The following is an 18,128-nucleotide window of genomic DNA, read 5'->3' as shown; positions in this document are numbered from 1 at the left end:
GAGCACAACACTTTTCTCGTACCCTTAAACCTCAGAGCAAAGGCAATTTATTGGCTTATGACAGGATTTCAGTTGCTTGAAAATTATTTATTTTGGCCCACAAAATTCTTCTAGAAACTCATCAGTAAAGATGATGTTTTTTTTCACAAGCCCCCTGGCTACATGGGCTCTGGAAAACTCTGGGGACAGGAAAGCTGGAACAGGGAAACCCAGTATGGGATGGCACCTGCTAAGCCAGGCAGAGCTCATCCCACAGACTTCCCCAACCTGCATTTCTGGCTGGGTATTAGATGGTGCAGAGGATGATAGATTCCTGTCTGGGAGCAAGGCAGTATTTGAGTCTTTCTGTCAGAAACAATTTCCATCCTACTGCATCTCCTGTCTGAGCTCACTCTTCTGCACAAACCAGAGGGTTCTTCATGCAGGGGCAGGTGCTTCCCTGCATCAACAGAGCTGCTTGCTAATTCTTATTACTTCTCTTCTCCCTGAAAAACTGTTCTAGGTCTCAGTGGTTTTGGGTTGACAAAAGATATTTTAAAACTTTGTGTTTCAAACTGCTCCTGTCTGCAGGGGATCATATGGTCACCTTAATTTAAGCTCAAGCGTTCTGCTACTCTGAAGTGACAGATGTATAAATTCAGTTCTGGATTAAGTACTCTGAACTAAATTTTCCTTCAATTATGACAGAGAAGAAAACTTCTAAGTTTTCTTATATATCTGCCATGCATATATAAGTAAAAAGTTGCCTATTTTCTTAAACATGCAGGGTGTAGAGTACAGATTTAAATGCAAATGGAGGCAGATTGAGAAAAGTAATAATGGTGCTAATCCAGGGAAGCATTGCTCTGGGCTCCCATCTCACACTGGATGATTTTCATATTTGCTGAGCACCACGGGGTACTTGTGGAGTTGGAAACACCAGGCTGCATGAGGCTGAGTATAAAGCTGTTTTGAAATAAGGACAAAGCCAGTAGGAAGCTGGGTAGAGAGCAGAAGAAGCCCTAAAAGCTTTGATGTAAGAAAAAAGGAAAAAAAAAAAAAAGGTAGGGAACCTTTTAAAGAAGAACTGTCCCACAACGTTCACTCACAATCACAGGAGGACAGCTGGCAGATAAAGACATGAGAAAGGAGGATGCATGAGACACTACCCCATCCTCAAGGCTGTTTAAAAGATTGGTTTTCCATATCCAACTCATAGTTTTCCTTCTCAGGTAGAATTTCAGTCTCTTGCAAAAATTACCTGAGAGTTTTACAGTCAGACCCTTTTTGATTGACTTGGGTCTAACTCACGCCTCATAGGGATATTTTCAAAAAATTACAATCCTAAAAAATAGGAGAGCGAACACTTTTAAAAAACTCAGCTGTATTAACCATTTTGAGCCTCTCATCCTTACAAAACCCCATTTAATTTTGGGCTAGATTAGGTCAACCGTGGAAGGAGTGAATATCTCTTACAGATAAAATACCATCCCCATGCTCAACAAGTCCAATCCCACATAGACAAGGAGGACCCTGCTTCTCAGTTTGGATGAGGTCCTGGTAAAGCAGCTGACTCTTTCCTCCATTTTACAATTGCTCTCTGATGAGTCCTCCATGGCAGAGAGCAGGCAGTGTGAAATAACCCTCATTTAAAAAAGCATTTCTTAGATGAGGAATAAAGGCAGTAGGTAGGAGAATATGCTGTGAGGGGCAGGAGTAGTGCTAAAATTTCCTCCCTTCTATCAGCCCACAATGCAGCTGCATTCCCTGAAGACAGGGGGTATATGTTTCACAAACAGCAAGACATTTATTGGTAATTTCCTGTCTTATTCTTAACTGTAATAGAGTGATCAAGAGACTAGGATTATAAAGACTGTTAAAATAAAACCTCCAAAGATTTTCAGTAGCTCCCAGCCTGAGGGATTCTGTATTCCTGAAAGAGGATAGCAAATATAATAAGATGGGAGAAATAAGTCCTAACTACCTATGGGATTCTCTTTCATTAGCTTTCCCTGATTTTATAGCCATTAGTGTCATCCTAATGGGAATTTACTAATGAAAGTTCTCTCTATCAGCACACAGGACTATCAAAATTTCAGAATAAATTTCCAAGTTATCAGGAAAACAGTTGTGTGATTTTGGTCATGAGAATGTTTTATTTTGAGAAGAAAACATGGACATTTAACCATATTGAAAGAAGGGAGAGGTAGCATTTATTATTATTCTTATTATTATTATTATGGCACAGCTTACAGCTTGCCTCCCTCTTGATGGCCAATATAAATGCCAAGAGACAAAAATTATTGCCTCTAAAATGGTAGTTAAAAGCATATTCTTGGACCCTTTTTTTTATTTTAATCACATGAAACTCTGTAGACTTTGCTGATGGCACAATACATCCTATTACATTTAGGTTGTAAAATTCTATGCTGTGCCTCAGAGAATTTATATCTCTGTATATTATGCCACCCCTCTCTCAGCTCTGGTAGGCACTGGGGGTAATAATCTTTAAGGACACAAGTGCAGTGCTCCTGGCATTCCCCTCATACATGGAGAGCCTTTTCCTCCCACGGCACCCCAGGTAGCAAAAGAGATTTAAACTGAGGTATCCAAATTAATGAATACAAAACTTCACCCATCAAATCACAGAGCATTCAGACAAACAGATATTTCTTCAACTTCTATGAGAGTTTCTCATTGTGCAAATTAATTTTTAGTTGGTTACCATTTTATTTTCAGTTTGGCAGGAAATTACAACTCCACGTTTTATTCGCTGAGGTCTGGTTGATTTAAAGCTTGCAAGGGGAGCTAGAAACACATTTTTTGAGATGATCCCAGGGTTTCAAAGGCGGTGAGAAAAGGAATTTAAATTAATTGCCATCTTCAGGAATCTTCTGCGCTCATCCAAATCTTAGTCAAGTGCAAATTTCCTTCTTGCTTCTTTGCCAAAAATGATGCAAGGTATTTAATGAGCCAGTACAGATTCTTAAGTTGGACCAAGGTTTCAAGCAAAGAAACAGCCAAAAAAAGGGAAGACATATCAAAAGAAAAAGAACTGTGTGGACCACTGCTGGTCCAAAACTAAAAATTCCAGGGCATTAAAAGAGGAATTTGCAGCTCTACCACACAGAGAAGAAAGGTGAAAGGCAGAGTCCTGAGAATGGCAGGAGAGGTGGGGATGTCCAACAGGGTTTGGCCAAGCTTCACTCCTGTTTGCAGCCTTCTCGTGTCTTGCAGGATTAGTTCAGCACACAGATCCAAAGATACTTTCTGACTTGTTGAAAATAGTCTTTGCCTACTGCAAGTGTTATATTATAAAGCCCTCCTCAAACTGGGAGGTTGTCAATATCCTATGTCCATATCAGCCTCTTGCCACACCACTTCAACGCTTAGAAACATATATATGTTTTATTTCTAGCCTCAATTTATTAATTCCTTGTTCATATTTACTATGCCAACATGCTTTTCATAGAAGTGGTTCCTTCCCTCCCCTACACTGATACATCCACAGAGAACAATCATTTTCCCTTTCAGTCTTAATTTTGCTCAACAGCTCCAGTCCTCAAGACTTGCGTGCAGCAGGTTCCCCACTCCCCAGTCACCCTGCCAGCCCTTCACAGGAGCACAACTGGCTACAGCAGGCTCCCTTCTGCTTTAATTGTTCCACTTTAATGAGTTATGCAGACGGGAGACATTGCCTGCTGCAGTGAGTATGCTCACACACAGTAATGATTCTATAAAATATTTTAATTACTTAACCGGTTCTGGCAGGGCAGAGGGGAAAACAAGGCACTGCAAAGCATCTCTTGGCCTTCCTCCAACCAAAAAAGTCCCCTGAAGTTTGGGCTTTTAAAACATTGGGTTATTGGCTACTCTAGGCTAAACATGAGGGAACAACTCTTCATCCCTTTTCACCCCTTATTCAATAAATCTTGGATTTAGCTGAAATCATAACTGAAAGATGAAGCCTCAGAGGCTGCTTTTAAATCCATGCTAAGAATGCCCGTGGCTTGGATTTGTAATTTTGCTACATTAGCATAAGGAACAGTGCAAAGGGATGTGGAGAGGAAGAGTACAAATCCAGAGAAGGTGTGTGGGAGGCAGATGTAGGATGAGAGCTGGAACCCACCAGTCAAAGTGGAGGTGAGGGAAAGGGACTAGGCGCTGAGAGGAAACACAACAAGAGAGAGGCATTTCCATGCTTTTCTCTCCCAGCTGTTTGCCTGATGAGCTACCATCACTACTTGGAGATGAAGCTACAGCTCCCCTGCCCTTGACCAGCACTGGGTAATCTTCCTTTTCACTCTTGCCCTTAACTACGAGCAGTGAAAGCCATTTAAATAGACTCACAGCTCTTTGAGAGGGGTCCCAAGACACAACAAACAAAAAATGCAATAAACCAATTTATAAGAAAGCCAGAATCTATACCATTGCTGACTTGATGGATGTTCCTAATTTGCATGCCATTTTCTAGATTCTTGCTGCTTATTTATCTAAGCCAGAGCCACTACATCCCACAGTGCTGACACAACAGCCATTGAACAGCCTTCAGCTGGGAGCAGCTACCACCTTAGAAAGGGTTTTGCTAAGCTGCCCTTGGTGACTGGAATAAAAGCACTCATTTCTGTACCTTCAGCCACCTATTCCTTTGCATTCCATTCACCACCTTCTCTACGCATACACTGCTCCCCTCAAAATCAGTTTGATCCTACCCTGGCTGTCTCAGTTGCTTTAGGTTCAGGATTTTATTCTGTTTTGTTGTTGATCTTAATTTGAGGGGTTTTTCCTAGTTGGTACTTTGGGGTTTTTTTGGTTTTAATTTGTTTTGAAACTTTCTCATTTATTCTGGGTGAGGTTTTTGAGGCCAAGCCGTGTTTTTGGCAAACAACCTTTCTGGTTGTGCTCCCTCTCTTGAAGTGGCTTGAAATCAATGTTCAGCCATTTTTCCCTCCTAGACACAGATCCTGAAGGCACTTTTGATCTGAAGGAACACTCTGCCTACCTTTTTTCTTCCAGGTTTTTACAGTCACTGAGGAAAAACTCATCTTTCACTGCAGCAAAGACAAACACAAGAGTAGAAGTGAGGCAGTGAAAAGATACAGTGGAGGAGCTGAAATACGTTTGCAGTCCCAGTGCATCACTCTAAGAATGTTATCTGACTTCTGCTTTTTGAAGGAGCTCAGCTGTTTCCCTGACAAAGTGGGATAACAGCACAGAAATGGACAGGGTTGCATTTTTTTCAAATGACTGGAGAAACTGCATTGCTGTGCTGCCTGAATAACCAGAAGGAACCAGCTCTTCCCAAAGTCCCACTCATTCTCAGCCTCCTCACCTATAAGAATACAGGTGAAAAATAGGAATCAATAAACCATATAGATGAGCTCCCAGCATTCATGCATTTACAAGTGGAAGAGCAGCTACAGATTTCTCACATTTGCATTGAGAAGCCTCCATCTCGACCGTTCCTGCTGAAACAAGGCTGCCCACTTAGCAGAATTCATTTTTCCTCTTCTGCCTCTCCATATTTCCTCTGCTCTCTCACCATGAAATCACATCTGTTCCACTCATATCCTGCACCCCATAAAAGAGTTCATCTCTCACCCGGCTCACTCACTCATCTGGATGCTATTTTCCTTTCCCACCTTCAGTTCCCTGTTTTTTACTCATCATTTTCCTTACTCATCCCTGCTCCAGCTGCTCAGGCAGGTGCAGGAGATCTCAAAGCACAGACTCTTAATGGAACAGAACATAATATTAAAAAAACCTAAATAAAGAGTAAAAAAAGCTTTTTCTTTCCCTCACGTATATTAAAAGGTTCCCCATTTGTTATGATGACAGTGTCCCTTTCCTGCAATGTGTCCTTCTTTTATCCTGTCTCTTTTACATCAGATTGATTTAGCAAAGCTTGTTATAATTCACACACAGCTCCTTACTGAGAAGACAGGAATGTTTCTTTCTAAATAAAATTAACTTGTCAGGCAGAGACCTGGTTTAAGAGGAGCCAAAAACCTGCCAGCATGGCAGCAGCATCACCTGCATTCGATGCTGTTTCAAGGGGAACTGCTCAATGCAAGGCCTGCAGGGTGAATCACGCAGCTAGAAACATTAATTAGAAAATCACAGGGCCTGGAACCCCACCACATTCACCAACAGCAGCAACCAAATAGGTTTGTGTGCTTTGTAGGGACACCTTATAAACACTTCAGGGTGGGGAGGGTTAAACTGCACAGGTCCTCCAGGTGAGCTGAGCAGAGCCACACACGCAGCACAGCTATCACACCTGAAAGGGTCTATTTGCCTGTTTTACTGCTCCTGCCTTTAAAAGAGATATAAACAGCACTAGGGAAACACTGAACATGTTTTACTCCTGGCCTGCAGCACTTTTAATGCACTCTGCTGCTGCTCAAGCAGTTCCAATGAGGATTCCAAAATAAAGAGCTCCTCTGAAGCACAGGTCAGCATCTGGCACACCCCACAGGGTACTCACGTCCGAGCCCACTTGTCCAGTTCTTCATCCAAGTAAGTTCTAACTTTTCTTGGCTGGAGCCCAAGAGAATTCCCAATAAAGTACACACAGCTCTCCTCTCCATTCACCAGGGTCAGGTCAGCTGTGGAGGGAAACCAGAGAAACAAAAATGCACGTGGGACTGAGCACTGGAGGGTCGCCACAGTATGTGTGGTGTGACCGTGATCACAGGGATCTCAGGTCGAGGGAAGAGATGTGGATGTGACTCCATGTTTCACAAGGCTTGATTTATTATTTTATGATATGTATTATATTAAAACTATACTAAAAGAATAGAAGAAAGGATTTCATCAGAAGGCTGGCTAAGAATAGAATAGAAAAAGAAGGAATGATAACAAAGGCTTGCGGCTCAGACTCTCTGTCCGAGCCAGCTGACTGTGATTGGCCATTAATTAGAAACAACCACATGAGACCAATCCCAGATGCACCTGTTGCATTCCACAGCAGCAGATAACCATTGTTTACATTTTGTTCCTGAGGCCTCTCAGCTCCTCAGGATGAAAAATCCTAAGGAAAGCGTTTTTCATAAAAGGTGTCTGTGACGCCCACTCTGAGTGATTAAGCTACTGGAATAATCCATTTCACAAAAGTTAGGACTAGGTAAATCTGTGTTTTTCATGTAAGTTGTCCCTGCACAATTAAATCTCTATTCAGAAAACATGTAATTGTTGAGGAGAATATTTTGAAGCAGTCTTAGAAGTTTTCGTCTTGTCAGCAAATACTGTGGGCTGCACTTCATGTCATCATCTGAGGAGAAGGAGGAAATCTATGTTGACAAACACTTTCAATGATTAGGAGAAAAGCAAGGCAGTAGAAATTTATAAATAATAGCTCTAGTGAGGTTCTGAACAATCTAATTACCCTGTGTCATCATCTATCAATCCTAACACAGCCTTCTTCTGTTATTTCTCATGTTAGAGATTCTTGAAGGGACAAGTGATGGTGACCTTCTAGAAGTGGTAATTTGCATTTGTCTATACCTATACTTACAATACCCCTGAAAGCTAACATCACATATAATTTTGATAAATATAATTGATATCCCTCAGAATAAGGATCAAATGAATGAGCATGTTAAGATACATGCTAAAAATGAACCATAGGATTGCAATGCAATTTGTGAAAATTTTGTAAGGCCTGTAGATAAACAGCCTGGAAAAGGTTTCTTACTAACAATTGCAATAACAATTACCAATTTCATTGAACTTCCCCAGAAACACATTTTTCAGGAGTATAGACAACCTGGGTAATTTCTTAATTAAAGTTTTAGAGGCTTTTAAAAAGCATAAGTCAGAGAGCAATCTCAGCCTAATCTGTTTTGCAGATACTCTGTTTTTCATCTCCATTTTAATATGAATGAAAACAGAGAGGCATCAATATCATCCATGCCCCCAGATTGATTCTATTAAAAGTTCTTTTCCTACCAAGAAACACAATAACACTGTCCCCCTGGGGTTAGAGAGAAGGATCCTTGCTCAAGAATCTGGAGCTCCTTCTCACCAATACTCTCCAAGCACTAAAACAGGTGAGGAATTATCAGCAAGGCAGATTTTCTTGCACCACAGTCCTTTCTAAATAAAAACACCTCTGTTCACCTTGGAGAGGCAGGGCCTTGCCTTTTTGATGAAGTTATTTTAACATCTTCATTCCTGTTCCTTCGATTTTCTTTTTTTGTTGTGTTATCAGCTCTAAATCTGGATTAACTTTTTTCCTTTTGACAAAAAGCTCTTTACTTCCCCCTCTCTGACATCACTAAAATATTCATTTTAGACCATTGCTGCTCATTTTTTTCACCATCTTTTTAATTTCTCCTTATCAGCACCTCCTCATGCTCCAACAACTCTACATTCACTGTGATATTCTTTTTTCCTAGCACTTGTCTTTCCCCAAATGACATTTATTTTTCACGGTATAGGCCCTTTTAATTTCTGTGGTTGATTTGAAATACATATTGAAATATTCTAACAGGAAATAAACACAACTGAGGAAATAAAAGCAAAGAAAAAAAGAAATATTGAAATGCGTTCTTAGAGTAGCCTGGATCAAAAAATACATTGGCATTAAGATTAATTAAATATATTATATATTCACACACCTACTCAGATTCCTGCAAACTGGTCAAATCTAATCATATACATTACTTTGCATACTAATTATACCATTCATCTACATTAAAGATGCACTTCTATACCTTTTAAACCTAAAAGGAAAAGCAAATTTATTGTCTGAAATATTCAGTCCAAACAAAAGGGAAAAATGTAATGGGTTCATTAATGAGAAAGGAAGGACTAAATCTGCTTATACCTGTCTGAGCTCTGTCCTTAGCTGAAAGATAAAAGATCTCTACTTTCACATCTGCCTGTACCCCCCCACCAGCCCTCCAAAAAGCCAGATTTTTGTGGTTAACCACTACTTTTAACCATTTCTTCTGGAAATACAGCTCTGCACTTTCACTCTGGGGCATCTTTTTATTCCCAAGAAACCCAAACGATGCCTTACTCCTTTAGCAGGTGACAAAGCAGGAGCCATAGCCTAAATCAGATGGGTGATTTTGTGCCCAGCCCATTTCTACCTCCTCCCTGGGGTAAAAGAAGAGAGGTTAAAGAGACTTTGTTGTCAGCTTGGAGAAAAGCAACAGCATCCAAACATTTCCCTAAATCTTCTTGTATCATCTTTTCCTCATTTGCTCACCTGAGCTTTGCCTCTCATGCTTGCACATAAAACCCCCCAGATTTGCAGGGAGTTAGGCTGCTACTGGTTTCCTCTTGATGGATCCAGCAAATAAACAGCCCTGACAGTTTATAACTTGATAACTAAATTAAACTATTCTAATGACTTCCTAAATATTTTCCTGTACGTCATCTCACTGTTGTCTCCTATGGATGTTCTCATCTGCTTCTTGTAAGGTTTCATTTTAAAGCCTCATTGTAATGCTTTATGTAAATATATAAAGAGTATTTGATGGCTAATATCTGGAATGACATTTATCTTCAGGAATGTGTTATCTGGCATCCGCTCCTGGGCACAGATAAATGTCATGGCAGATCTGTCTCTATGCTATAGTCACACAATGTAAATATATATATATATTTACACCCCTGCTGCTCTTCAGCAGGGAAGCTGTTCCCGATGACAGCTGAAGCACAGAAAAGAAGGATAGGGAAAAAAGGGGAGGGAAAAAACCCTCAATTTAGGAACACCAGAATGATGGGCTCTCTGTGCTTTTCAGCTGGTACTACTACTTTGTACATTGTTTATCTTCGCTAAAACAAATCTATCCACAGTCTGGGTACTAAATATTATTGTAACTGCAGGATGAAAACCCCACAGCAGCAGTCTTTGGGTGTAAATATTGTAGTAATTGAAAATCAAATAATAGCGGACATTGAAAGGGAAGAAACCCAAACTGCCACATGAGTATCAAAACCTCTACCTACTTCTCAGCAGAGTCTTTATTCTGAAGCTGCTACAACACTACACTGAAAAGTGACCTTTGATGTCCTGGAGAGATATTTGACATTCTGCAAGATCCAGCTGCTCCTGCTTGGGCTGGATTCCAGCAGCACCACTGCCATGGGAACTGTGTTCCAGCATCTTTCCAGCTTTAGTGGCACATCTTGCAGCACCATGGTGGCAGCTGAAGGAGCTTTGAGTCATAGTCAAATATTCAAGCAAATAGAGGGGTTTTAGAAAACTCTCTCAAGTGACCAGGGTAAAAAAAATGAAAAAGAAAAATTACAGGGGCATGGAGGAAGCACATAGTTTAAATATCTGCAAAGTGTCCAGTCCTGCTCTGAATAATAGAGACAGCACAACTCAAGTATTTAAATGTAAGGAAAGATAAGCCAATACCATCAGAACACAGAGAACTGAGATTTATCATCCCTGTGTCCCAAGGGCAGGAGCAGACTGCATTCCCAACACTCATCATTGCTCAGCAGGAAGGTATTGAAGACAGACTGTTTTAAAAGATGTCCAGCAATTCAGACTGTTGACACCATTTTCTATCATAGTCCCTTACTGGACACACTTTGGTGAACGCACCTGTAATTTCTCATTTACCATCAGTAATATCCTTTCAGAAAAAGAAAATCTGCAGAAAATGCTGTCTGCATTCATTGGAAAATGAAAAAAAAATGCAAGGAAGTTCTATCATATTTTTTCCTTTGATTTTCAATAGGTACATTTAGCCAAGGCAGGAAAGGAGGAGAGTGACTGTGCCTGTGTGTGTTCACCATCTAAGGAAATAATCTGCCATTTCTCCAGTGTGCAGCAACCAGGGCCTGCAGAGCCAGCACAGCTTTTGCTCTCCAGTTAACTGAGACAAAAACTAACCCAGACAGAGCTTGGGAAGCAGGAGGAGAAACCAGGACCCTGCTGCCTCCGTAGGTGGCAGCTCCCACCAGGTTTCCCTGCATGAATTTGTCTAGACATGGTGGCTATTGCAGGTACCCAAAAAAAGTTGGAGCTGGGTTTTAGTTTTGATGGTCTGGGTGTATTGACCCCAAGCAAATGCTTCCCTCTAAGCCTGCTACCCCCTTTTCCACCCCTCCTGCCTCCACACCAAGCCCTCCCCATGCCCAGACATGCCACAGGCTCCTCAAAGCAACCTGTGGAACACGAAAGAAGGAGAAAAATGTCCAGAACAATTTCACATAGCTTCACTGAAGTCAGGTGCTGTCTATTTTTAGGCAATTCATGAGGAAAGTGGAAAATATCTTCAAATAAAAGGCTTCATTATGAATTATTTGCTCAGATAATTATTTGTTCTGAGGCACAGTCTTCCATTTGGCCTCAGTGAGAAAATAGCTCCACCACCAGCAATAAGACATAAATGTTCACATAATATATATACTGCCTCTTTCATTAACTAAAATAATTGTAACCAGACAGATAATTCCAAGCTGAATCACACCAAGGAAGCAACTGCTCTGAACTACCCAAGCGAGGCTGCTGTTTCCAGCCATTAGACAGAAAAGCTCCTGCCTATAATTTTCAATCAGTCACTACATTGTTCAAAGCTGCTGACTGACAGCATAAGCACCACATAAGTACTGTATCCTCACATTTGATTCAGGATGGAAACGAGAACATAGAGCTTTTGGTGCTAGAATAAGCTGGATGGATTGATTTAGCAACAGCGGGGACATTCTGTGCTCAGATATGACTACAATTGCTCAATTATCTCATAAGTGACGATGATTTCCAAAGACTCGTGATAAACACAGGCAGAAGATGTGAAGCCCAGCCCCTTCCCCCTCCCTCTCCCCTCAACAGCAATTATAACTCTCACTTGGAGGCAGATCCTTGACTTTGGGAACGTAGAAACATTCCCGAAGATGCTTTAACTCATCTTTTTCATCTAAGTGGAGAGCAAGGTTTTTGTCAGTGGGTCTGCATCCGAGCTGCAAGGCAGTTTGTTCCAGAATGCTTGCTGGGAGCACAGGAGAAGATGGATCCATTTTCAGGTCATTCAATTCCACCTGAAAATCAGAAATGGCAGTTTAGCTTCTGCAGTTTGCATAGTCACAAGTGGCTGATAAGCAGCCACTAAAGCTGCACCATTCAAGACCCAGACTTACTTGATTTAAAGCTTTTAAAAAGTGAAGTGTCTGAATAAAATAGTAAACCTGATCAAATATTTCCAAGGCAACATATTGCTGTAACCCCCAAAGGCTTTTTTCTTTCACTTCTCTAGATACAAAGCTCTTCCCTTTTTAAACTTTATCAGCCTCTTCTAAGTGTTCCCACCAGACTGACAGCAGCTCCAAATGCTGGAGTGTCACTCACAGTCTGGAGACGTCAAAGCCAGAGGCAGCATTATTGTTTCTGCAGCCTGAGCTCCTAAGAATAGCAGGTGCACAGATACATTGAAGTTGTTTCCACATTTTCCCCTTTCAGCATTTTTTGCCTCAAAAATTGGAGGGGTGTTTGTACTTGGCCGTGCTCGTGTGCAAGGGCAGAGCAGGCAGGATGCAGGTGTCAGGCAAACACAGCTTTCAAAATCAGGGCCTTGAATTAATATTTCCTTTCAGCTACACCAAATATCCTGCTGGTTTAGATCTGTTTCCCCCAGGATAGGAGAGAAGCCCAAGTGAAATCAGAAATATGACAGACCACAAATTCTAAGAGAATGCCCAAAACTAACTGCAAAATTTACAAGCTCGTTGATCTTGATATGAAAACAGTCCTGTAAGTGTAATGCTCAGAGACACCACTGTGCTCCAGACAGCACTGGTGCACTTGGCTTTAGGATTGGCAGAGAAGGTTTGCAGCACGTTCTCCTCACTTTAGGGCAAGACTTCCCTGCTGTGTTTGTGGCAGCAGGCAGCCAAGAGGCTCGGTGAGGAGCTTGGTGGCTGCCCCAGTTTAGGGAAATGTGCAGTTACACCGCACAACATTCTCTGCCTTTTCAACATCCCCAAGACTCTCGGTGCAAAGGAACCCCCGAGGGGATAGGCTGAAATAGGATAGATTAGCACACAACAAGGAACACAGAGCCACTAGAGAATATCACTTTTTCTCTCTGTTTGAGAAAGAAAACTCTTTAAGCACATATCTTCCATAAGCTCTCATTTCTTAAAGCCAAAATATCCTACATGTAGCTATCAGAAACAAGCTGTGGATAGAACAACAGATGACTATTGAGAAGAGCTTTGTCAACACATATGAGAAGGACAACGGTTGGTATTTAAATATAAACTCCCCAAACAGCTCAGCCTCCTTAGTGCTAATTAACCCAAACCTGTTTATACTCTGGCCAAATGGCCAGCATGATGCTACTTACCTGCTTTAATCTGCTCTCATTTGGTTTTATTATTATTATTTTATTATTATATGACCGATATCTTACACAGTAACAATTTTTCTCCTCCCACCAGCATGCAGAGTTAAAATAAAATAAAAAAATAGCAGAAGAATTCTTTAAAACAACAGTTTGCATTTAGCTAATGTTCACCCTCCCCTGGGATTTATTGGAGACATCCTATTTTTGTGCTGTCTCCACACAGGTTGTTCACACCTCCTCATTGTCGACAAATTTATCATTCCCACTCATTCACCCTAAGCATCGTTTAGCTGGGGAAAAGAAAAATAAAATGGCAAAAATGTTTGGGGGGGGAAAAAAAAAAGATGGCATCTTGGTTTTCAGAGTGCTTTTCAAGGTTCCTAGGAGGCAGAGGGCTGCACCCAGACTGGGAATTGGGTGAGATGCTCAAGTGGCCCCAACTCCCAAAGAGCTGCCACCCACTGGAAGCCCTGAGGAAGGTGTGCAAGGCTCCCTGAGCCCCAGGGAGCTGCTCCTCAGCTCCTCCACAGCTGATCCAAGGCTCTGCTCCCTGCTGGATGTCAGGCACAGATGTGCCTTTCTGCAGGTCAGCACCTTCTGCGCCTGGTTTGGCACACACCAGGGAGGATGGCTTAGGGATCTCTATTTCCTCCAGATGTTGTGAACCAACAAGAAAAGCAAGTTATGGTCACAGACACCATGGCCATCACTAATACAGTCACCTCGTTACACACGTAGAGTAACTCAAGCTTCACTTCTCCAAATTATAGGATTAATGAGAGCTTATTTCCAAGCAATACTTGGATCAGCACTTGGAAAGCAGAACTAGGTTTTGTTTCCAAGGCTTGTTTATTTGATTTACAACCCCAGCATGGATGTCCCAATCCCATTATCAAAGCATGTCCAGCACATACATAATAAAGATAGAGCCCTTTGTTTTTAATAATGAGCACTTAATGCAAATTATGTAAAAAACCCCTTAGATGAGGGATTGAAACCCATGTCTCTCTGACTGTCTCCTTCTAGGTAAAATAATTGCCAGTGCAGTATTTTCTGTAAAATCTTCTTCCCACTCAAGTTAATGCCTGGATTTTCATTTTTCTTTTTCTTAAATTTTCCTCCCTGGTGACATACCTCCTGGAAGTAAGGAGCCTTTTCAGCTCTCTAAACAGATCAATCTTGAGTTAAGAATATTTGCTCAGTGATGCTCAGCCCCCATGGTCCCTAGGAAGTATTGCCATCACCTCTGTCTTCTTCTGAAAACAGCCTAAAGGGGGTTTGGAAGCCTCCAGTGTTCATCTGCTGGGACCACTGAGGTAATTGCCCTGAAATTTGTAATCAGGAGGTGGATGATAAGGGTGCTTGAAGGACTGTTTGGTATTATAACCCCATTTTTCTCATCCAGCCTGTGGATTCCCTGCTCTACACCACATGAACACAGCACAGCTTCCTACTGTTTAGGAATACCTATGATTTATCTCATCAGTCTCCATTTTTATTTTTTTTTAGCAAGGACACCCAGTTATTGCAGTGGATTTGTGGCCATCATCTCCCAGGTCATCCACTGACCCACCTGGCAAGCACAGATGGGTTTTGGTTCCATTTGAGGCCTGACCCAAACCTCACTGAAATCAATAAATGTCTCTATTACAGATGGCAATTCTTGGATCAGGCTCTTGGTTCCCTTTCATTGCTGCATCTGATCAATGATTTACATTTATTGTGACTCTTATTGATATTACATTTTTGACAACAAATATAATATTAAATACAGAGATCTAGAAGTTAAAAAAGATTGAGTGCTCAGGGGTATCTGATTTAATACAAACATTATGAAATAAGATAAAACGACTAATATAAAATCAATCAAAATCCTGTTGGGGAATGAAATCCCAGAGATCCAATTCTGAGACCAGCGTAAGAAAGTACTTTTGCCCTTTCAGTGGGAATTTGGCTTCAAAGAGAGGAATCCAAGAATTGCTTGGGTTTGGCTTTTCCCATTCCCCTTAACTCTGACTGGCATTACTGTTTTTTTTTTTTTTTGTTTTCAGAATAGAGTCCTGTGCAACTCTTTTACAATAATTCAGGAGTCATTTGTTGTTTTCTGCATATAGAGCAAACACATTCGTATAAGAACAGCACACTTTATCTCCTTATATCTGAAAACAATATTCAGTAACATCTCCAAACTAAAATTCAGGCCCATCAGAGGAAAAGGCATTTCCCTCTTTGATAAGCATAGGTCCTTACCAGAATTTTTTTTTCATAGAGCTTAGAGAAAAAAAGAATCTTTTAAGAGAAACAATTTGTCCCCACTACCTACTCCAAGAAAAGTCATTCAGGTGTTTTCATATAATCCCAGAATGGTTTGGGTTGGAAGAGATTTTAAAGGCCACTTTGTTCCAATCCCTGCCATGGGCAGAGACACCTTCCACTAGACCAGGTTTTCTTCTCTCTTTCCTTGAAAATTTATTACAATTTTTGACTTAACAGATGATAAGTCAGTATTTTTTTACTTTTTTCTTCTTTCTCTGTTCTTTTGCTCTTCCACAGGACTTACTTGTACTACACCCTCATTCAATATAAAAACTCAACTATGACTGTGGGCATTTTTTCATAATCAGAAAGATCACATGCAACTTATATTAAAAAAAAGTCATTTTTCCATAATTTATCAGCCCCTATCAAACATTGGCCTCTACTACTTATTTCCCATTTTAAAGCTATGAAAGACAATGGATGAGAATTAGTCAGGCACAAGTGACACGAATATCTGGGTGATTATTTCATTTTTGTCCTTTATGCATAATTTACTGACTAAACAATAAAAACAAGTGAATATTAGCAAGTCATCTTATCAAGCCTCCTCAGGAAGGTCCATTAGGCTTAATTATAAAATGATAATTTGTCCTGGTTTAGATTCGCTTGTATCTTTATGGATCTCCCTTCTGTCTTGATGTCTTTGTAAAAAAAAGGAGAGAAAAAAAGGAAAAAAGTGAAGTTCCCTTAACCCTCCCCTTAAAAACATTTTCTTTACATATTCCAAGATGTTACTCACAGTCTTCCTACCCAGCACAGTGCTGACAGGCACACAGTGAATCCCTACTTTACGCTGTATCCTGAAGGGAAAAGGGTTTATCATGGAAGTGTCCTGCCCTCTGTGCCCTCCAATAGCTGCTCTCCAGATTGCTAAACACAGCTCAGCCCACAGACCTTTGATATGGTGGGGCTGGTGTCCTAAGGCACCCTCTGGGGAGGAAAACTGGGGGTGTGCACATGTGTGAGTGGGGCAGTTTGCTGTCAAAACACACCCACTGAAAGCACCAATAGCGCCGTAATTGAGGCTGGTTCGGAAAACAAACAGAAGAGGAGCTCCAGAACTGTAAGGGCTGATTCTCTTCCCATCCTTACACCAAAGAAATTGCTTTGCTTGAGAATGATTGTGCAGAAGGAAGTTTCTAAAACAGCACAGCCCAAAGCAGCATGCAGCCTAGATTACTTCAGGTTAAATACACTTCAGTGCATTTGTTTAAATTACGGAACCAGAGAGAAAGAAAAATCTAAATATTCATAACATCCCCAACAACAGACACGCAGCAGCAACTACCACTGTATAATTAAATAAGTTATACAGCACAGTGTCACAGCTGCAGCAAGGGAATGTGACAGAGAGGAATTACAATAAACTCAGTTACTTTGAGTAATTTAGGCACTTTTTGACCTTCATGTTAAGAAGCGCTACGGTGCTAAAAGCAATTTTACATAGAAAACTCATCTTTTCTGCTCTAGAGTGAAACCACGTTACTCTGTGGTCGGCAGCCCTTCCTGTGAGGGGTGATGAAACTCCTGAGCAAACACTCATTGCTGCATGGAGAAACAGCACAGTCACGTGCCCGGCTCCCCAGACTCTGACCCCACCACCACATGATCTCCGAGTTAACCAAAAACCAGGTGAATAGATAATTATTTCTCCTATTATTATCTTTTCCTTCATCACCATGGTGAAATTTAAAGCTCTGATTAAATTAAGAAGGCACTCCTCTTCCATATGGGCTAGGAAAATAAACACAGCTGTAATGAAAGTGGATTTAGACCAAACTCTTTTACTTTCATGAAGGAGACAATCAATAGCAGAACAGCAAGAAGCCAGTAGTGTTTGCAATCACATGGCAGAGGGAGTGGTGGGAATTTACACAGAATGCAGATTTGCCAGAGGGGAAAACAGAAGAAGAATTGAAGGTGAAATCAGGAATGAATAGAGTTGATATCTCTCTATAAACATTATCTCAAACCAGCCACGTGTTTGCTCAATCCCCTCCATTCAAATTTGTGTGGCACTCATTCCTACACGCAGCTAGAACACAGGAATGTGGGACAAGAAAAAATGTTTCCATCCAGCCTCTGTAAAGCTTCAGAGAAGGGTTAAAAAAAAAGAAAAAAAAAAAAAAAAAAAAAAGAAAAACCACCAAAATAAATAGCGGAACTGTGAGGAGAGATATAGGGGCAGGAGGGTCAGAGTTGTGGACTAACAATGTAATTCAGAGATACATCTCCATCCTGGAGTTCTGTGTGCCCAGACCCCTGCAGTAATGCTTGTTTATTATCTGGATTTCCATTTTCAGTAAGCACCAACAGACGTGACACTCTTGAACTGTAACATTTCATCTTCTTTGCTAGAAAAAAGCCCAACAAAACAAGCACACAGAGCACTTAATATTGACCCAAAATAGAGCTGACCTCTATCCATCAGTTCCCGGAGTATCATTGCCCTCTTTTGCATTGTCAAATTACTTTTTCTGGGGCTTCTCACTAACTCAGCTTGTTGACTCCACCAGC

At 41.0% G+C, this 18,128-nt stretch overlaps 1 protein-coding gene across 2 annotated transcripts in view; it reads right to left on the bottom strand.

Annotated features, from left to right (window-relative positions):
* KYNU (kynureninase) overlaps positions 1 to 16,425 on the bottom strand; it is a 57,678-nt gene extending 41,253 nt beyond the window's left edge. The window contains exons 1-3 of one of the 2 annotated variants that reach the window (XM_059476063.1): positions 16,351 to 16,425; positions 11,799 to 11,988; positions 6,467 to 6,587 (exon numbers count right to left, since the gene is read on the bottom strand). In XM_059476063.1, the coding sequence (XP_059332046.1) occupies positions 6,467 to 6,587; positions 11,799 to 11,967 (290 nt within the window). In that variant the 5' untranslated portion in view covers positions 11,968 to 11,988; positions 16,351 to 16,425. The remainder of the gene's footprint in view (positions 1 to 6,466; positions 6,588 to 11,798; positions 11,989 to 16,350) is intronic. The other variant, XM_059476064.1, reaches the window with a different exon arrangement.
* Positions 16,426 to 18,128: the final 1,703 nt, after the last annotated feature.

The sequence above is a fragment of the Ammospiza nelsoni genome, chromosome 7 (genome assembly GCF_027579445.1).
Source record: "Ammospiza nelsoni isolate bAmmNel1 chromosome 7, bAmmNel1.pri, whole genome shotgun sequence".
NCBI classification, from domain to species: Eukaryota; Metazoa; Chordata; class Aves; order Passeriformes; family Passerellidae; genus Ammospiza; species Ammospiza nelsoni.
Note: the sequence above shows the minus strand (reverse complement) of the source record. Positions and strands in the feature narration are given on the sequence as shown.